Source organism: Nilaparvata lugens, chromosome 7 (genome assembly GCF_014356525.2).
Source record: "Nilaparvata lugens isolate BPH chromosome 7, ASM1435652v1, whole genome shotgun sequence".
NCBI classification, from domain to species: Eukaryota; Metazoa; Arthropoda; class Insecta; order Hemiptera; family Delphacidae; genus Nilaparvata; species Nilaparvata lugens.
The window spans coordinates 23326600-23349583 of record NC_052510.1 but is presented as its reverse complement, the minus strand read 5'-3'; the positions used below and the strand labels follow the sequence as shown (position 1 = coordinate 23349583).

Below are 22984 nucleotides of genomic sequence, written 5' to 3'. Positions count from 1 at the left end.
CAGAATTCGCGAAACGTTTGGCGTACGCGATGAAAGGACTTAAATCGAGAATTTTAGACGCAAGTGACAATCAGGACGAAAGTGTGTGGAGAACAAAAATTTATGACGAATTAGCTTCGGAAATACTTCTCCAGTCTTTACCAGAACGAGTGAGAACAGCTGTAAAGATAGCCAAGCCGAAATCATTGGAGGAAGCTGTAAATTTAGTCAAGGATGAGGAGGCTGACAGGGAGGATAATCGTCCCAGGTACTCGGACTGGAAAACGGTAGAAAGGAAACGCCGCAGATCACCTATGAGAGGGCAGCATTTCCATCTACAGCAAAGGAGATCACAGCCAGTTTCCCAATGGAGAAGGAACGAGAGAGCAACGGGACAAGAGAGGAGGCCGCCGCGAGAGAGAGACGGAAAACCAGCCAAACCTCGTCGTGAGTGTTGGGAGTGCAAGGAGGAAGGACACTTCGCGCGAGAATGCCCATACATTTATCGCAGAAAACCGGCAGAGAAAAATTTCCCCAGATATGGAGAACCCATGGAGGTGAACGCGATACGGAGACATGCGAGGAGTAGGAACACGGAGTCGGAGTCGGACGGAGGATGGACATCTTATTCATCGGACGGAGCGAACAGCAGCTATGGTCGACGGAACAGACACACACAAAGGAAAGATTGGCCAGAGTTGGGAAAACCAGGAAAATCAAACGTGAAGCCGAAAAGTGATGAAAAGCAAGATTGAGAATTAGCTACGAAGAATATAGGCAGTGACAGATTAAAGAACAGATGCAGGAAAGGTAAACTGCCTATATTTGTAGTGGAAAAGTGGGGTGTGAAATGTTTATTTGACACGGGTTCAGATAGCACATTGTTGTCATTAGAAGCAGCTCATAGAATTAACAGTGATTTGGTGATAGAGAACTGTATGTGTAGGATGAAAACTTTAACTGGAAACCAAGCACTAGGTGGAGAAATAGAATTGAATTTATTCGTACTGACTGGAATAAAAAAGTCCATGCGTGTGCACGTAGCAGATTTTGTGAGTGATAGATATGATATGATTATCGGTTGTGATTTAATGGAAGAAGTACAAAATGTGCCATTATACAAAAACGGTGATTGGGTGATTTAGGCTAGGAGAGAGAAGCTATCACACCACAGAGCTATTAGCTCGTCGATGAGCATCGTTTTATGGGATGTGTTATTCGAGGCGCGAAGGCGCGAATATCGCGGAACGTGTGCTGTGTGAGTTCAGAGACACATTATACGAAGAGGGTCAACACCACACCGACAACTGGAAGAGTGCAACATTCTATTGAATTGAATTCAAACGTGCCAGTATATGTCAAACCACGTAGATATCCTCATGCAATGAGAAAGATTATAAAAGAACACATTCACGAAATGAAGGAACAAGGTATAATAAAGAATTCAGTATCTCAGTATTGTAGCCCTTTATGGGTAGTTCCAAAGAAAGTCGAGCCCGGAAAAGAGCCTAAATTCAGAGTAGTTGTGGATTTTCGTGAGTTGAATAAACGAACAGCATTAGAGAGATATCCGTTGCCGAGATTGGAAGATATGTTGGATAGAATGTCCGGTGCTAAAGTGTTCAGCACATTTGACTTGAAAGCTGGATATCATCAGATTAGAATGAACCCCCGTGACATGGAGAAAACCGCATTCAGTTATGAAAGAGGTCACTATGAATTTACACGTATGCCATTTGGCTTAAAAAATGCTCCAGCGACTTTTCAACGGCTCATGGACGAATTTCTAGAAGGATTAGATGAAGATACAATTCAGATTTATATGGACGACATTGTGGTTTTTAGTAAAAGTCTTGAAGAACACGAAAAACATTTAAAATTACTATTTGAAAGAATAAGAGAATTTGGACTCAAAGTATCAAAAGAAAAGTCTAACCTGTGTCAGCCAGAAGTGAGATTTATGGGACACGTTATATCGGAAAGTGGAGTGAGACCGGATGATAGGAAAGTGAGTGCAATCAGAGAAATACCTATACCTAAAAGTGTGAAAGAAGTAAGAACCTTTTTAGGAATGTTAGGCTATTATCGGAAGTTTATTAACAACTTTGCACATATGACAGAGCCGTTAACAAAATTACTGAAGAAAGGAGTGAAATTTGAAATTACGAGTGATGTGAGAGATGCAGTATCTAAATGTAAGGAAGCAATCTGTACAGTTCCAATACTCAACTTCCCTGATTTACAAAAACCTTTTGTACTGACGACGGACGCCAGTATGGAGGCGATAGGCGGAGTTTTATCACAAGAAGATAGACCAGTTGCATTCGCTAGTAGGAAATTGAGCCCAGCTGAAAGACGTTACAGTACTATCGAGAGAGAATTATTGGGAATTGTTTGGTGCGTAGAAAATTTCCGTCCTTATCTATATGGTAACGAATTCGAATTATTAACTGACCATATGCCATTACTTTGGGTAGACAAACTGAAAGAAACTTCAGCGAGAATAACCAAGTGGAAGGAGAAGTTAGCAGTGTATAATTACAAAATTAAACATATCAAAGGAATCAATAATGTGGTCGCAGACTGTCTGTCAAGAAATGTTAATCCACTATCAGTTGACTCAGATAATGAAAATATTATTGATCAATATTTGAGGGAACCAGTGGATAACGCATGGAGTCCAGCATCATTTGACATCGAATTATTGGATGGTGACGTAAGAAACGAGCAAAACGAAATGGAAGTATTGAATCACATCATTAATAATAAGAGGAACCAACTCATTTTAGAAAGAAAGGAAAGAGGAATAATTGAAACACGTCTACATAGGTATGGCCCCATTAGGAAAACGACAATTACTCTTTCACCGGAAACGTCAGACAATGAACTTATCAATACAATTAGACAAGTGATAACAGTTGGGAAGGTATACTACGTGTACTCCGATGATCAGCAACTCGTTGAAAAGACCAAAGAACTCTATAAGGTTGCGGAATGGAATAGAGAAATAAAGTTGATTATGTGTACCCAAAAAGTAGAAACAGTAGAGGATAAAGAACACCAGAACAATATTATCAATCAATATCATATGGGGAGGACAAATCATCGAGGAGTGAAGGAGACTGTTGAACATCTCAAAAGACAGTACTTTTGGCTCAATATGATAAAATCAGTTAGTGATATTCTAAGTAAATGTGTGATATGTGAGCGAGTGAAGTATGATAGAACGCCCTACAAAACGCCACTACAGTTAACTCCCACACCTGAACGACCTTTCTACTCCATAGAGGTGGACGTATTCCATTACAATAAAGAGAAATATTTGACTTCAATTGATCGCTTCACTAAATTGGCAACTGCTTGGCCGCTTGAGAATAAAACAGCCAGATGTCTTGTTTTAAATTTAATTAGGCTGTTTGGATTATATCGGACTCCGCATGAATTAGTTATGGATCGTGGAAAGGAATTCTGTAACAAACATGTGAAAGCTGTACTACAAGAATACGGAGTTGCGAGTAATTTTACGACGACTGGTCACCCGCGATCTCATGGCATGATTGAAAGATTACACAGCACGTTAACAGAACATCTTCATCTTCTGGAAGCGGATAAACACATCGTGGGGAAAGAAGCCATGGCGAGAGCGATATTTGCATACAACAACAGTATTCATTCAACCACAGGAGTAACACCTTTAGAATTGAAAGATCATGAGGAAGTGCAGGAGCCAATCAGGAAAAAGATATGTGATGACAAACACATTCGCGTCACACACCAGAATAGAACAGCGGAGCAGATGGAGAGGAAAATTCAAATAGGAGATAAAGTATTTAAAAAGAACCACTATAAGCGGACAAAGACTGATAAGCGGTTTGTAGGCCCATATGTGGTTCGGGCGCTTCTACCGCGGAATCGTTTGAAACTGAAGAAAGTGAACGACGAGTCACCACGATTTGAAATAGTGCATCCACAAGAGATCAAGAGAGTGAAGAAATTTTGGTTATTGTGAATCTTAAAGATAGTAAAGACTGGGGGGGGAGGAGTTAGGCAAGTCGCCTGCTCTTTCACTTTATTGTTGACGTCTTACTATCTCTATGATGAGATTCGATTATTTTTCAATAAACGAATACTGAGGCTCAGTCTTGATCGAGCTCTCGAGTCGAATTAACTTATATATTATTTTATCAAGAAAACTGTTAATTTTATTGAAAGAATGAATATAACTAATATTGTAGTCCATAATGTAACGAATCGAATGGAATATAATAGAACTGTTTCCGATCAATGGGTACAGAGATAATTGATTTTCCGTGATTACCTGCATTTTTCAACTTTGAGGGGGCTAGGGGGGAAAGCTCCAAGGGGATTTCTTGGGACTTTTGGGAGAATGACCCTCTCGGAGGGTTCTATTGATGGTGGGAAATTCAGATTTTATTTAATTTTCGGATCGAAAAAACCTTTATTGACTGGGCTAACATCTTGTCTGGGCGCCTAGATGTTTTCTGGTTTTCTCGCACTAAATTCCGGAAAGCGTTATTATGATAATAATTAAATCTTGTGTAAGCATGATCTGATCGAATAAATAGTTGGTGTATCAGTGTGGATGTGCACATGGTTTGGGACGTCGTTCAGTTATAAATGTTATTAATTCTATTGATAAATTTTTTTTGTTCATTGTTTGTTATTATATTCTTTAATTTTTATAAGTTTTGGAATTTTGAATTCTCAATTTGTTTTATTTTTACTTTTTTTTCATAAGTAGGTATTTGAAATCTTTGTTTTTTTCATTTTTGAATTAGATGGTATTTTCGTTATTTGTATTATTTATTATTGCATAATTTCGTATTATTTTTCTTTTTTCTTTTGTATCTGTACAATTTTTATTGTTAAGGAGACATATTTGGGGAATCCCGTTGTCTCCATTGTGAATAAATGAATTAATTTAACTATTGATTGCGTGCAATAGCGCATGCAATTAATAACTAAAATAACATAGTATTGTCTCTCGAACTTTCTCTGCTTTGAACTCAGGCTGTCGTGTTGACAGTATGTCTTGAAGGATATTAGCTTTTGATGTTATCATTTTTGATACACCAACCCCAACAGCCATTAGCCGTTTTCACACCGATATCTCGCCGACACGACATACAGACAGGATTTACTTGTATAAGAAGAGGCTGCGGTTTATAACTGCGCGAGGTCTACTGTTCACAGAACTACTAGTAGGTTTATGATATCAAAATTAGATTGCACTAGGTCTCATTCCTGGGAAAACTCACTGAAGGACATGAAAAGGATAATTCATCCTTGGAAAAACAGATGATGATTTCGTCGTCTGTCGATAACAGAAGACGCGTGTGCCTGTGTGGGAGATCAGCTGTTCAATCAATTAGCTTACCGTATCTCGCGAGAAATCTAGAAATTTTAATTGATCGAACAAAATAATCTGATTTTAAATTGACATGAGATGGTATTCTACAAAGACCTTAAAGATGCATAGACTCACATGCAGCGCTAGTGTCGTACTTGGAATTGAAATCCGCCATTGAGGGGGCAACCCATAAGATTATTACATACCAATGCCACCAATGCCTTTGTGATCTATAGTATTACAAATAAATAATATATCTCGTGCTAAAATACCCCAATGGCGGCCTTCAATTTCAAGTAAGAGCTATCATTGGGAAGGCATAGGCATTGTGGGTCTATATCTCTTCAAGGTCTTTGGTATTCTATATATTCTTATCTCACTGATCACGATTTCTGGAAAACTACTGGATGGATTGCAACAAAACTTGGAATATAGCTTCCTTAAACGTCCTAGGTGCTCACTAAGAAATCTTTTGGCGATATTTCAACTCTAAGGGTGGTTTTTAAGGGTTTAAAGTTCGTCTTTTAGCATGTATATTCTTCTTCTCCCAATCTCTCAATATTATAATAGAAATGTCCAAATTATATGTTATTATAGATCTATAATCAAGAGAGAGTACCTCTTCGAAACAGTTGTTAACTGGCAACTTAATTGATAATTTTGACAGGTTGGCATTAAGTTGAGATGACCTGATCAGGTTGGCACCAAGTTGAAGAACTAATCGGATGCATTTATCGAGAACAAATTGATTGGGCACTGCTGCTTCAATCGGAGCTATTCCTGAGAGTATAGATAATTTTTATTTTTCATAAAACAAACTTTTATGACGGGAGTTGCTTCTATCAATTGATCCTATTCTATCAAGACTAATTTAATTTTGTTTGTATATCCGATCGCGATAGCTGCTTAAACAATTTTGATGAAATTTTAATAATTCAGTATCATATATGGAGGGTATTTTTAAAACTTCATCAGTGTCCGTTGTGGAATCTGTTTGCAAAGAATGAGGAAATTCGACCAAAATTTAACTTGGGCGAAAGAAAGAGGTTATTTATTGAAACGGCCAAATAGCTGTTGTTCCTTTTCCTAATGTAGAAATTAATATCTTCCATAGAAGTAAGGCGATTTTCCCATGCATCAATATTATTCTTAAAAATTGTTTGTTTTATCAAAGAAAATAGAAGGTAGCTTTCGTTATCTGCTGAGAATAATACGCCTAATAAGCTCAGCTGAGCTTTAGTGTTTAGGAGTTTTTTGTTTCTTGAATAGTTTCAAATTTCTTGAATAACTCAATATTATTCGTTAAAAGTGGTAATTGAGTGGAATATTTCTAATTAATTTATCAATTTAAGCCATCTAAATTCAAAATTTATAGTTTTAATGTTTATTTTGGACCAAAATTTTATAGAAATTGTACACGTGAAATTCTAACCTTATCTTGGACTTTGTCACCTATAAATTTGAAAGAAAAATAGCACAAGGACTACCTTATTATTTTATCTTCCAATTTTATTACATTAGTGTTATTTGCATTGTAAATAAATAAATAATAAAATAAATATTGGAGAATTCGCATAACAGTTCGTCGACTGTCAGTATTTCTCATCAATAGCATCAATGCTCCCAATTCAAACAATGCTGACACATTGATGTGAATCTTACTATAATTTGGTTACTTCAGATCAGATGAAGATAATAATGTTGATGATTGCTACTGTTTCAATTTCAATCATGCTGGACATTTTTGCTTTTGATGCCAGCTGTTATTATTATGTGAAATAAGCTCTCATTGAATGAAATCATAATCATTGAAGTCAATATATACATAGTAAGCAATTTCTGTTTGAATATGTGTATTTGTGGATATGTATGTATGTCGGACGGATCTCGAAAACGGCTCTAACGATTTTGATTAAATCAGGAATATAGTGGGTTTGCGAACAAAAACATTATTTTGGAACAGGTCTCAACTCTGGGAAAATTCGCTGAAGTTCCTTGAGAAAGGATTATTGGTCCCTCAAGTAGCAGCTGATCAGAAAAAAGTTTTCCATAGTCTGTTGAAAACGTAAGAGAGTGTGAGCAAATGGAAAAGATTATAATAGCTGTAGTTGAGTTACCAAATTTGGCGGCCTTATTTTAAAACATTGCAGTATTCTTGGAACATCTGGTATAATAGGTTCAGAAAGTGACAGGATGATAGCAAAAGAAATTTATAATCGATCTCTCCAAACATATGGTAGTTGGATGTAATGTCCATTGTGATGTGATAGAAATGCGAATAATTTCTTCAGCTTCTGTTGTATTGGTTCCTCTGTTGCTCTATGTTTGTACGCAGCCATGGCATTGAGAGAGCCAGTTGCACTGTTAATTCCTATTCTGGACTAAATACCACGAGAACCAATGAGAGAAGCCATCTATTAAAAAACCCTGCTCTGATCAATTCTCATGAAATTTAATCCTGATTGAAATTGAACATGGTTTTGTGCTACTGAGCCTGATATTTTCATGTTTCAAAATCAGCTGAAAACTAAATCGAAAAAAAAACATAAGCTGATTCCATCAGCTGCTCCCATTTCCCTTCATGATATCATTACATGACACAAGACAAACCTATTGATATTGATAGATCACAAGTAAATACTAAATTTGTCAATTTGGATAGAAATAAAATTAAGTTAAATGTTAGTTCACATCCAAATTTTCATCCCTAAGCTTTTCATTTCAAGCTAAGATCAGAAATAAATCATAGTCAATAATCAAAGTGAATGAACTCTATTCAGATTTATGAAAATTCACATTAAAATGATCCCACTTCAATATTTATGATAGTAAAGTTTAGGACTTGAGAAATCAGCCACAATTAATGTTATACTAACTATTATGAATGCACTCTTATGTATGAATGGACTTCCATGAAAGAAAGAATCAGTGGATTGGCAGCTTTTACACAGGCTATGCCAAAAATTCCAGAATAAGCAAGAGATCCATAGATACCAGAGTCATCAAATTCCGAATCAACTTAATTTGGAATTTAATCTTCAATTGCATCAAGCAAAAACAAAAATAAAATGATCACTGCTAATTTGATAATTGTCAACGGGAAATATTAATTGCCAATGAATAAAGTCGAGGTTGACTCTTGAACCCCGCTCAATATTCTACAAAATTCGCTGCAATTGGACTACTATTCTACAGAGCACTTCCAACACATCAATGATTAATCGAATGATTTGACTCAATAGTTTTCATGCCAAGTTGTGACCTAATCTCAAAAACGATTATAACAATTTTGATAGAATTTAGATTATAAATGTTTCACAAAAATAATTTTATCTTTCAATTCCCGTAGCGAAGCACGGGTGCCCTGCTAGTATATATCATAATATTCAAAGGTAATCATCATTTTACAGTTCTAAGTGATTAGTGAGTGTTATTTTGTTATTCAATTTGGTATGTAAACCAAAATTCTTTTGGTAATATAAGAAGATTGGTGAGTAGCAAAATGCAAATAGAACTGCGGAAGAAGATGGCCTTCCAGGAAACCTGGACTCTCAGAAATCAGGAAGAGAAGAGATTGGAGGCCTTTGAAATGTGGGTGTGGAGGAGGATGGAGAGGATCAGCTGGATGGATAAAGTGAGGAATGAGGAGGTACTGCGTAGAGTAGGAGAGGAAAGGAATATTATGGCAGTGATAAGGAGACGAAAGCGGAACTGGCTGGGACACTTGCTGAGGCATGGCGGACTACTTGTGGAGACAATGGAAGGGACTGTGCAAGGAGGGAGGGTGTTGGGACGAAAAAGAGTGAAGTTGGTGGATGATATCAGGGAGGAGGGAAAGTACTCCAAGATGAAGAGAATTGCACAGGACAGAGAGGAATGGAGAAGGAGGAATCATGTTTAGACCTGCCCTAGGGCAGAACACCAGTAGTAGTAGTAGTATGTAAACAATCTAAATTAGAACTTCTATGTTTTCAAATATTTGGACTGAAAATTTGACCTGAATTCAAATGTATGGAAAATAACCTACTTTTTGGAATATTTATAGTATATAAATCAAAATTTGGGGAAGAATCAGTTTTGGGCTGTGTCTGTAAGCCCTTCCCCAATCACTTTAAAGAATTGAGTTCTGTTCATCAATAAATAAATAACGAGCGAAGCTCGGTGCCCCTATATTATATTTAAAGTGAACAAACACTAACATTACTGGCACAGTGTTGTATTCAACCATATTATGCAACTGATTTATTTTTGATTGCAGATGTTAACCATCAACATATTTGCATATCATCATTCGATTCGTGATGCAGACAATGATCTCCAACTGACTGCCAACGAAAAAAGGATTCGTAGTCTGGTGACTCACTTGATCGCTGGGTCGCTTAATGCGTTTCTGCTCCCCGTCTACACCTTGAAACACGAAAGCTCCATGCTAGACTACTTTGCGTTACCAGCCAGTGAGTTCTATCAATTTCAATTTGCTTTATTAGGTAGTTGCTTTGTTTACTAATTTCAGTTTTTTAATATGCGTTACCAGCTAGTGGCGTTTCTGAATTCCAATCAGACATGAAAATAATTTTCTGTAATTACTGCTGTTTTTGTTTTGTTTATACAACAGTTTTATAAGGACGGTCTTCTACGCACGAGTTGAATGTAGAGTTAAACATCTCACGAGTGCTTTAAAAAGACCATATAAAACTGTTGTATACACTATTTTATGAATGATCACTCAAGCAAAGTACAGTACGGGTATCACATTGCTGACTTGTAAGGTTAGAACCAACTAGCCTATATGGCTATATAGGGTCTAATCATAGAGAAACAGTAGCGTAAGTAGATATCCCATGGTATAGGGAGTTTATGTCGTAACTTTTACTGTTATCTCCAGCCGATAGTCCACGTAGTTCTTTCCCTTGAAGCTGTGTGACATTGGTAGTCTCTCATATTGTGCCGTTCATACACTCTCACCCCAACAAAACAGTGAAAATCAACAGTAATCGGCTTGAGATAACAGTAAAAGTTACGACATAAACTCCCTATACAATGGGATATCTACTTACGCTATTGCTTCTCTATGGTCTAATTTATATATTGTGGCCATGGATCATGGCATGAACAACCCTCAAAAAACACTAATCGTTTGTGCAGCAAACATGAAATTAAAAGCTCGCAGCTAATCTGGTGGGCTCGGAGCAAGTGATATACAGAAAAAAACATAAACATTTCATACGCTTGATAATGAAACTCGCCTTCTAGTCCTCAAACTATAAAATTTACATTGAAGTCACCAGCTACTGTAGTATCTGTATGAGGATACAATGCTATATGAGCTACAATGCTATATGAGGAGTGTTTATTAAAAAAGTGTCACAGAATCAAATGAATAAACCTTTGAATATGCTCTTAAATCTTTTTTGTGGCAAAAGAGATAAGTTTCATCATATTCTATTCATCTTATACGAGAGGTTACCCAAAAATAACCAAATTTATTTTTTAAAAGCTGTATATTCTTAATTTTTTTACAATACAACCTTATCTCCATTAAAATACTCTCCATTACCCATTGCCTTAACTTCGCCCACATCACTTTTAATGTTGTGAAGGGCAAATAAAAGGCATTTATCTATCTATCATTAAAAACTAATACACTTGTCTCAGCGGTGCTTCCACTTTTCAATACATTTTTTCAATTCGTCTGTAGAAATGGCTGCTAGTTACTCCCTCTTTTTTGATCTCTTCAAGGTGTCAAATCGGTGTCTTGTCATGTTTTTCATACATGGGAAAACGAGCCCGGAGCCAAATCGGGCATGGGGCAGCGTTACCATGTGATTTTTAGCCAAAAAATGCAGAATAGAAATGGCTGTGTTTGCAAGTGCGTTATCGTGATTGAATAACCAGTCTCCTGTCTGCCACGAATCAAATCAAATAGTTTATTGCACAAAGAATATATACAGAATACAACAAAAAGGAAAACAACTTTGTGCTACACGTCGGCAAAAGAAAACTTGTACGCCGACGAGGAGTCTTAATATATCCTATTCACTTGTACATTAATATTAATGTATAAAATATTATAATATAGGCTTACAATAATTAACATTCAACCAACTCAATATTGCATTCTAAGAAATAACAATAATTAAAGATATACATAAAGCTGCATTTTAAATTCATACAACATTAATCAATATCAAAACAAATCATTAATTGAATAGAAATAATCTTCTTTCACCCAGGTATGGAGTTCTTTTATTTCAAGCTTCTTTATCAACCATCCTCTTGGAACTTTATTATAGAGCTTATTTTTCAAATATGATATACTTCTACGGGATAGGGTGCTGTCAACTCTTTTAATTATGATTAGGTTTTGAGCGACTTGTCTAGTTACTCTTTGAAAATTTTGCATACTTTTTAATTTGAGCACATGTTTCTTAATAGTCTTTAAAATGAACAATTGTCTTATAGTGAACAGATTGGAATTTTGAAACAATGTGACACTTGGGAAATCTCTTGGATACTTCATTATTGTTTTGATAACTAACTTTTGTAGAACAAATAAAGGTTTTAAAGTTGAATAATCTGAGGTGACCAGCGTAGATGCTTATCGACAAGACACTCTCAATAACCTCATTGCAAGAATCACATGGATACCTGTTACAAGCATTATTCAAACAAAGCCTGTTCAAAATCTAGATCTCCTCTTGTTGTTGGACTGAAGGTCATACATTTTGTTTTACCAAGATTTAGTCTCAAATAATTACATTTTAGCCACTGAGAAACCTTAGTGTCACCCACTTTTGTTTGCTTGATAATATCTTCCCAGGAACCTTCTTGGAAGATAAGTGCTGTGTCATCACCAAAAAAAAAAAAAAAAAAAAACTGCCTTAGACCCAACTGAGTCCAGTACACTAGGGAGGTTATTAACATAGATCAAAAATGAAATTGGTCCCAATACAGTCCCTTGAGGTAGTCCCCATTTCACATCTCTAATCTCACTATTACTACCACCACAGCTAACGATTTGGCTTCTACCCCTTAGATAACTTTCAAAGAAATCTAACTCTATTCCTTGAATACCAATATTAGATAGTTTCTGAATCATTTTATCATGTGGAACTGTGTCAAAAGCCTTGGCCAGGTCCAGGAACATGACCAAGGTCTTTTTATTTGTTTTGAAACCATTGTATAATGTCTCAGTTAAGGACTCCAATGCATCCTCTGTACTTCTAACCTGTTGGAAACCGAACTGCCTCTTATCAAGGATTTTATTAACATCTAGAAATTCAACTAATCTTTTCTTTACCAATTTTTCGAAAACTTTAGAAATAGAACTTAGCAAGCTAATTGGTCTATAATTTTGAGGTATTCCTTTGCTCCCCCCTTGTGTAAATGAATTACTTTTGCATGCTTGAAATGCAAGGGAAAGTATCCAGATGAAAAGCAGATTGAAAATTTCTGAAAGAGGTTTAGAGATTGTGTCAGTTAATAGTTTCAGCACGCTGTTGGATATGTTATCCCATCCAGGTGCCTTATTATCATTCAAACTTTTGATTACTTCCTTGATTTCTGTTTCAGTGACAAAATTGAAATTAAATGTATTTTCAATATCTATCGTTTGTTCCAAATATTGATCCTCATTCTGTCCATTTATATCAATTTCCTGCGCTTGATTTATACCTACATTCACAAAATAGTCATTCAAAGCATTAACATCTTGATTTACATGTAATTGTGAACTCTTATCTACCCCAATAATTGCTTGATTTATCACAGACCTTCTTAGGTTCACCTTGAGCTTTATTTATTTCTGATTGATAATATAAATCTTTTGCTTTTCTAATTATATCTACTATTCTATTTCTGTAAGACAGGAATTTCCTTCTCAGCTCTACATTGAATAGTTCATTTCTCAATTTTTTATATAATCTATTTCTTATAGTTATGGGCTTTAGAATTCCATTGGACATCCAAGGTTTCAAATGTTTTTTAGTTAAATTAACCTTTTTAATAACTTGCTCTACTGATGCATGTTTTTACATTATTTACAAATTCATTTACTAATGTTTCAATACTTCTATTCGCGTCAATCTCCCAATTCATTAAAGCACTCTCCTTTAACAACTTTTCTTTATTAACATTCCTCACTTCAATAAACTTACATGGCTGACTAGATTGAGAACAAACATCTTTTTTAATTGATGCGTGAAGAGCAGTCGCATAATGATCAGTAATTGACATTTCAAAAACAGCAGTTTTTAATGAGTCATTATGTTTGGATTTAGAAAAAATATGGTCTAAACAAGTATTTGAAGCAGGACGAGTTTTTCTATTGACAAAGTACTCAAACCATGCAAACTCATAACAGACAAATAATCATGTGTTTTTTTAGAATTACTTAACAGATCAATATTTAGTCTATATTTAGTCTTAACGAATTTAGTCTATTTTGTTTGGTTCACGGTCTGACCTAGAGGAACAAATTCTGGATGAACTACATACACCCTTGGCATGGAAAAAGCAAACCAACATTGTTTTGTTGTTCAATTTGGTTTGACATTTCTTTGGACGAAGTGACGAGGTTGTCTTCCATTGGCTTGACTGTTGCTGTGTCTCTGGGTCGTAACCATAGCACCATAGCACCATAGCATCATCTCCAGTAATTACCTTGACAGAAAATATGGATCGATTTCAACTTGTTCCAATGCACTACACGTTGCAACTCGATTTCATTTTTGATTGTCAGTCAGAGCCCAAGGGACAAACTTGGTAGCAACCCTTCTCATGCCCAAACCTTCCGTTAAAATTCGCTGAACTGAGCTCCAAGAATAATAACCCACTAATCTCTGACAGTTGATCAATTGTCAGTCAACGGTCTGTGCGCATATGCTCTTGAACTTTGCTAACATTTTCGCCGATTGAAGGTCAGTTGAAGGACGTCCGGAACGAGGTTTGTCATCAATCAATCAATCAATCAAATCATATTGTCACTCAACATTAAAATGTTACATTAACGTCATTAATAACACAGAAAACATCAGTTTAAAAATCTATTACAAAGAAATCTTCAACTTAATATAAACATGACATGACGCCATTTTCATATCGAATAACCCAACTGTAAACTCGAGCTTTTCTCATAGCGTCATCTTTGTAAGCAGTCTTCAACATTAACACATATTCAGTAGCTTTTTTCCAAGTAAAAAAAATAATATCAGCACGTTGTTCAGTTGAACTTGCAAAATTCGGACAAAACAGCGTTTGCGAAAACTATCACTGCAGACGAACAGAAAAAGCTAGATCAATGTACTAAATGGCACTAGATCAACAATAAGCTGCGTTGCACGCCACTAATAGCTTTGATACTTCACTAGGCAGGCTCACAGCAGAGCAATTCCGGCTATTTTTGGATACCTGTAGTATTTCCCTTTCTATTTTTTTTAAACTCTCCTTCCATTACAATTAGGAAAATTGTCTCTTTAATGGCATATTTTAACGCACAAACATTAGTCACGCTTATTTCACTTGTATTTTCAGTTAAACTCACCATGGAATGGATACGCTTGGAGCCTGAAGCGTTAGCCGAAATGGGTTTCACGAAGCGTTTGCAAATTTGGCCAGGACTTTGTCGACTGTTGAACGGATTGCAAACTTCCATCCAACATTTTTCGAAAAACTCGTATTCAGATGTACCTCTACCCGAGGATAGGGACCTGCAGGGCTTCAAGCTGCTCGAAAAGTCTTTCAATGGACTGAACTTCGGCAGTAAAGAAACAGACGCCAAAATCTTGATGAAACTGAGATCAAGTCGACTTGTGGAATTGGGCAAATGGATTGCTCAATTGGATCAGCCCAAACTGATTACTGCCAAGTAAGTGACTAAACTAGGCTGTAAAATAGGCTATTTATCAGCACTTATTCATAGATAGCCAACTGAAATAGGTCCAATAGTCAATTCTATAAATTACCCAACAATGGAATTAGGCTTTTATGATGTAATAGATTTGTGAGTGAGTGATTTGTGAGAAATGTGAGTGATGATCGAGAAGCGAGAGAGAAATGTTGTTTTTGTCAGGGCGCTCTCTTATCTAGCAACTGTCAGATAATAGCCTGAAAGTTACGTTTATAGTGAACTGTGCTTGTTTGAAATTGTATTTTACGTTGAGTTAACATTCATATAATATTGAAACGGTTAATAGTCGTGTAATATCATTGCATATGTTTAAAAGTGTGTTGGAGACTGTGACTGCGCTATCGAAAATGTCTTGTAAAATAATGTTCGAAATCGGTTCCTGATGCTAATAATGATTCGACCACCTGCAATGACTGTCATGCGAGTGTTCATGCCAAGTGCGTAAATCTCACAATGGACGATCTCAAGTACATGCATCAGAATAAGAAAATCTGGCGTTGTGACGATTGCTCCAAAGAACGGCGTAGAAGCATAGCTCTTGAAACTACGGCGGCTGAGGGTGAGTTGAGCTTGCAGGACGTTGTTAGGTTGTTGAATAGCATACGTGAGGATCACAAAAGTATTGAAACCGATCAAGGTAACTCGATTGAGGCGTGTCATCAGGCAGTGGATCAATTATCAAAAGACTACAAACTCCAAAGTGAAAAATTGAACAAGTGTATCGGGGCTGTTGAATCGGTAAATGGGGAAATGTTCGGTTGAGAAATGAAAATTCCACTCTTAGAGAGCAGGTAGAAGATCTCGAGCAATATTCCCGGATTAACATGCTTGAAGTGAAAGGAATTCCTCAAGAACCCAATGAAAATCTGGGGTCAATCATAAGCAAAATGAGTGAAGTCCTGGGTCACAAGTTGAGTACGGATGCTATCGATGTCTGCCACCGAGCGGGAAGGAGTATGACGTCGGTGGAGGGGAACGTATCATCATGTGAGGGACCGGCGCCTATTCTCGTCAAATTCGTCAGGCGGACGGATAAGGAGGCGATTCTCAACAAGCGGAGAGTGAAGAGGGATTTCTCTACCAGACACATGAATCTCCAGATGGACAACAGCATATACATAGATGAATGTTTGTCACCGAGCCGGAAAAAGGTCTTCGCCGCTGCGAGAGATGCTTGGAAGGCAAAACAATTCAAGTATCTATGGATCAGAAACTGTAAAATATTAATGAGGAAGGAGGAGGGTAGTCCTGTGATAGAATTAGAATCAAGTGAGCAGCTACGAAACTTGTTTAAGGTAGGACTTTATGAAAACTAATAATGATGATTTGTCTAGTTGTTTTTATAATTGTTACTCATAAATGATCTACTTCCATCTATCAATTAAATTCAATGGAGAGTACAGTTAGTGAAATAGTAATTATTCATCAAAATATTCGTAGCATACGGAGAAATTTTGATAACTTTCTTGCCAATATAACTCAGTTGCAGTATAAATCCTATGTTATAATATTGACTGAAATATGGATAGAGGAGAGTGAAGCTAATTGCTACCAAATTGATGGCTATACTATGGTAGGTAATTACCAAAGTTAGTAGACAGAAGGTTGGTCACTCATCTATAGTATTTTAGTTGAAATGCAATTGGAGTGGGGGAACTGCAGCCATGACGTAGGCTGTAGTACAGAGTAGGCAAAATATCGCATTCTTGAAAATCATACGGTAACGTATAGTCAAATTATATAACACAAACATTTTCTGACATGCAAGCTTTCTGTTTCTGCCTTACAATAATTATCAAAACATTTAAATAATACAAGCATTTTCAATATAAAAGCAAAAACCCCACCTCCTAGCTTCCCTTTTCAAACCCTCAAGGTTTCTTCATCTTCTTGGTCGTGTTTATATTTTGTAGTTTGGCTATACATCAGCTTGTGAATTTCGGGGATGAGATATTTTGATTCTCGTAGAACATGTGCTCAATACCAGCATGTGTTCAGTGCATTATTTATATGAACGAAATTTATCGGATTTATCGGGATCGGTTTATCGGTTTATTGCAATGCATTAATTTTTCAATATTTTTCATGCGTTAATCTGAAATTATAATAGTATAACGTTGTCTACTAACGCTTTTCCAGCTTATTAACTTTTCCGTGTCACGTTTTTAGATTCTTGAAAAACTTTCAACTTCATTTTATTCATACAAGTTGAATGAACTTGGAATATTAAACAACATCATTAGAATCGGTGATTCATTCGCTATAAGTATGGGAAATTTTCAAGTTCTAGGTCAATCTTGAGGGTAATAAACGACGATTTATTTGAAGATACAGTGAATGAACTGTATGCTCAGTGTGGTTACTCCATCACATTTTTACTACACGTGACGTCACGCTGGCGTTCCCCCCTCCACTTCGAATCTTACACCTGTGAGTGATTAACCTTCTGTCTACTAACGTTGGGTAATTACAATCATAATTATCGAGCCGGAGGTACTTTAGTTTATCTAAGTAGCGATGTAAACTGTGAGGCGAAAAAGGTTGATCTATTATCAGCTGACTGTATTTACTGTCAATGCTCATGCCGAGGCTTATCTTTTTCGTTCCTATCTGTATATAGACTACATCTATATTCACTGGGACCATATATAAATGAGATAAAGGAATTTCTGATAGAATTGACTGAGATTGGAAACTATTCCAAACCTTTCTTTATTATTGGACATGAACATAATAAATCTATTATCTAATGAGAATGTTGTAGATGAATATAGAATAATTATGAGTTTCTTTGGTTTTGATTCATTGATAAATGAGCCTACTAGACTATTCAATAATACAGGATCGTGCATTGATCATGTTTTTGTCCAGTTCACTAAAAATAAATTTAATAACATAGTAAGGAATATCAAAACTGAAATTTTAAATTTAGATATAACCGATCATTCAATGATAAAGTTAAAAATACAATACGAAATAGCCGTTATGAATCAAAATACACCAAATGAAATACAGAAGAAAAGTAGGATAGATCACAGAAAGCTCAACAACTTATTATCAGCAACATTATTGACTGATGTTCTCGGAGAAACAGAGAATCGTAATGTTGAAACAGCATGGCAAAAATTCACTACATATTTACAGAAAACAATTAACGAAGCAGTAACAACTCGACAAACTATAGGAAATAAAGAATTTAAACCTAGGTCAGAGTGGATCACAGAAAAATTAACTAAAAAAATACAATTTAAAAATTCTCTCTATAAGAAATATCAAGAGCAACCAAATAGTTCCATAAATAAGAAAAAATATCTAAAATATAGGAATAAATTGAGAAACGAAATTCGTAACACAAAACAGGAATATTTTTCAAAGTTATTTGAATCCTGCAAAAACAATGCTAAGGAGCAATGGAAAATTGTAAATCGATTGCTAGGGAGGTGGGAAAAAAGGAAGGGAATTGAAAGATTAACACTCCAAAATGGTGAAACAATAGATAATACTAAACATATAGCTGATATCATAAATAACTACTTCCTCACTATTGTAGATAATAATAGATCCAAATTGGAAGATTGTTTACAAAATTAAGGTCCAGCTGATGTTTTTCCAATACAAAATCAAGTTAGATCAGTTTTTATTCACCCCTTAAATGAAGAAGAAATGAGGAACATAATAAAATATCTAAAGATGAATACTGCTCCTGGAGTGGATGGCATCTCTACTCGAACAATAAAAGAAATCTCAGATCACATCCTAGATGTTTTCATTGAACTCTGCAATTTAAGCTTACAAAAGGGAGTTTTCCCAGAGATATTGAAAAAATCCGTTGTAATCCCCATTCCCAAACGTGGCAGGAACACAAATATTAACAATTACACTTTTGTCAATATTTGCTAAAATACTTGAGAGGGTGATGAAAAATAGGATTCTGAACTCCTTGAATTACAGTAAATTCTTTAGCAAGAACCAATACGGATTTCTGGAAGGTAGAGGTACTGAGGAAGCTATGAAACCTCTACTTTCCAAAGTGAATAGCAGTCTCAATGTAGGGTAGAAATGCTCCGCAATTTTCCTGAACATTTCCAAAGCCTATGACTCCATAGAACATGAGTTGCTTTTAGAGAAGCTAGAAAAAATAGGGATAAGAGGAGTGATAAAGGAATGGTTTGCAAGTTACTTACGAAATACAGGGTGATTCATAATTATGGTAAAATAATTCAATACGTGATAGTAGAGGTAAAAATAAGAAAAAAAGTTCTTATAAACATTTATATCCATAAACGCTTCATTAGCGAGCTATACAGGGTAAAAAATTTCGCCCGGAATTCAGTTCCTCTGGTGAAATACACCGATGCTGAATTGTTTGGGAACTAGTTTTTGAAGAACTTATGCTGGATTCATATGGTAAAATATCTGAAAAATTGAATAAAACTAGTCTGGAAGCTGCAGTGAGAGTAGTTTTTGAGAAAAAAGTTAAAATATGCAAAAAATATAAGTAGAAAAACACAGACTCCTACGTTTGATGCCCAATAACTTTCTTTAATGACCAGTAAACAAATAATTTTTCGCAATAAAAATTGTAGAGAATTTAATTCTGAAAAGAATGACGTAAGCTGTGTAAACTAAATTTGAATAAAAGTTTAATAAAATGTATTCTTATGTAGAACATTACACCACAAGAATTTGCTGTTTTATGAGGAGAGAACTAACTCATAGGTTGTAGCTGATTGCAGATAAAACATGGATTTTAATAACAGGTGTTCCAAAACAGCTGATTTATTCTGTTTTAAATAAGAAAATATTTAAAAGAAATTATCAGCTGGAAATTATTTTCAGAAATATTTTAGCTCACTGTTGAACAAAAAAACAAACTGTAAGTTAGACCTACTGTAACCGCGCTGTGTTTTTTGTTTAATCTATTAACCAGTTATTTGTAACCATTTCACTTTGCTTTTGTGTTAAGTGTTAACTTTTTAAAAAAATGGCAGGTAATTTTAGACATTATTCATACTCCGAATTAGCTGACATGCATTTAATGTATGGAATGGGACACTACTGTAATAGTACTGAAGCAAGACGTTTGTATCAAGAGAACTTTCCTAACTGAGTATGTCCAAGTTCAAGGTTTTTTGCCACTATTCATCAACGTCTGTCTGAAACAGATTCTTTGATATCCAAAGAGCACATTTATGCAGGCACACCCCGATCTACTATGACTGTTGAGTTAGAAGAACAAGTTCTTAATGAAATTTATGAACATTCAGAGAAGAGCACGAGAGAATTGTCAGTGCAGTTTAATGTCAATCAATCTATTATTTGGAGGATACTAAAAGAGCAACAATTGCATCCATACCACCTCCAGAAAGTTCATACTCTATTGCCACGAGACTGTATTCCCCGTGCTGGTATTTGCCGATGGTTTTGAGTAAAACTTGTTCACCCAAACTTTTTAACAACCGATTCATTTACCGACGAGGCACACTTTACAAGAACAGCTATCGTTAACGTCCACAACCAACATATTTGAGCAGCTAAGAATCCTCATGCCATCAATCCTAATCTTCCACAACATCAGTTTTCAGTAAACATTTGGACAGGAATCATAGGAGATCATCTACTTCTGTTCGAGCTTCCTCCCAGGCTTAATGGCATAATCTACTAGTCTTTTGGTATAACTTTAATGTCATTTAGATATGCTACTTTCATATAAAGAAAAACTTTTCATAAAAAACCGAATATTTTATTTGCAATCAGCTACAACTTATGAGTTATTAGTTCTCTCCTCATAAAACAGCAAATTTTTGTGGTGTAATGTACTACATAAGAATACATTTTATTCAACTTTTATTTAAATTGAGTTCACACAGCTTACATCATTCTTTTCAGAATTAAATTCTCTACAATTTTTATTGCGAAAAATTATTTGTTTACTGGTCATTAAAGAAAGTTATTGGGCATCAAACGTAGAAGTCTGTGTTTTTCTACTTAGATTTTTTGCATATTTCAACTTTTTTCTCAAAAATCACTCACAAATCAGCTTCCAGACTAGTTTTATTCAATTTTTCAGATATTTTTCCATATGAATCCAGCATAAGTTCTTCAAAAACTAGTGCCTAAACAATTCAGCATAGGTGTATTTCACCAGAGGAACTGAATTCCGGGCGAAATCTTTCACCTTGTATAGCTAGCTAATGAAGCGTTTATGGATATATGTTTATAAGAACTTTTTTTCTTATTTTTACCTCTACTATCACGTATTAAATTATTTTACCATAATTATGAATCACCCTGTATACATCAGCAAGTAAGGGTAGATGATAAAATGAGCGATTCAGGCTTAGTGAAGTATGGCATACCCCAAGGGTCTGTTTTGTCCGCTTTACTCTTCCTAATCTACGTGAACGACTTATGTAATGGAAATCTTTTGGGGGAAATCGTATCCTTTGCAGACGACACTGCAATTTTCTATAATGGCCAAGATGAATTGACAATGCATGGTAAAATGAGAGAGGATATGCAATTCATTCACTGGTGGTTTTGTAGAAATAGATTATTGCTAAACGCAGATAAGTCAAATCTAGTTCATTTCAAGCTCAAACACAACAAATCAAATAATACCTTACCAATACTAAAATACCATAGGTTTAATTGTGAGGATAACTTGCTCAATCATCGCCATTGTGAAATAATAAAGGAAACAGATTGTGTCAAGTACCTTGGTTTGCTAATAGATAGTAGGCTTTCATGGTATGAGCATATCCACAAATTGAAATTAGAAATGTTAATTTCGATAAGAAATTTTTACTTTTTGAAGGGTATGTGTCCAAAATATTTTCTAGTCCATTTACATCACACTTTAGTAGAATCGAGAATCAATTATGGACTAATTTGTTATGGAAGTGCATACATAACAAATTTAAAACCAATTATTGTAGCACGAAAGCATCATTTTATAAGATTAGTCTGTGGCAGGCCAAGGACCGAGCGCTCACTACCCCTTTTCAGGTCCCTTAATATACTAACGGTCAGACATTCTTTCCTGTTTAAAGCAGTTCTAGATACATTCATAAATAAAAATCAATTGATAACACAGCCTCATATCTCATATCACAATGTTCGATACAGAAACAGAGTTCAATTACCAAGACCTTGAACATAACAGACGATTTTTCAAGTACGTAGGTTGTAAGCTTTTTAACGCCTTGCAATCTGACTTACAAGAGTGCCAATATAGCCGAGCGGTTAAGGCCAGATTGAAGAAATTGATTGCTGAAATTGAAGATATTCCATTATTTATATAAGAGTATTCCATAATCTAAGGTCGATATTTACATGTTTGTATCAATTGTTATCATATGCTTGAAAACGTGAATTCTATATGTAATTTTGTGTAATTATTGTGTCATAGCACCTTCAATTTACATGGCGTTTTCTGTTAACTGAATAATACTAATGATCACTCAGAATGTGCTGCCCACACAAAAACCTGTTTAATTGCTTTATGATTTTATATTTTTAAGCTCAATACTTTCTCTCCAGTAATTCTTTTTCAAAATTTTACAGTTTTTAAATTTATGTGTAATATCCAAGTATGACTATATTTTCATTTGATTTTTACTCATTTCATTTAATTTTTTTCTATTGTGAATAAAAGTATAAAGAAGGACCCCACACAGGATTACCTTGGGGGTTTCATTTAGACTTTGATATGCAATGTATTATGC

At 35.4% G+C, this 22984-nt stretch overlaps 1 protein-coding gene across 1 annotated transcript in view; it reads left to right on the top strand.

Annotated features, from left to right (window-relative positions):
* The window catches only part of LOC111058860 (protein SMG7), a 127589-nt gene that overhangs the window by 44709 nt on the left and 59896 nt on the right, over positions 1-22984 (top strand). The window contains exons 8-9 of the mRNA XM_039431880.1: positions 9609-9804; positions 14882-15215. Coding sequence (XP_039287814.1) covers positions 9609-9804; positions 14882-15215 — 530 coding nt within the window. The remainder of the gene's footprint in view (positions 1-9608; positions 9805-14881; positions 15216-22984) is intronic.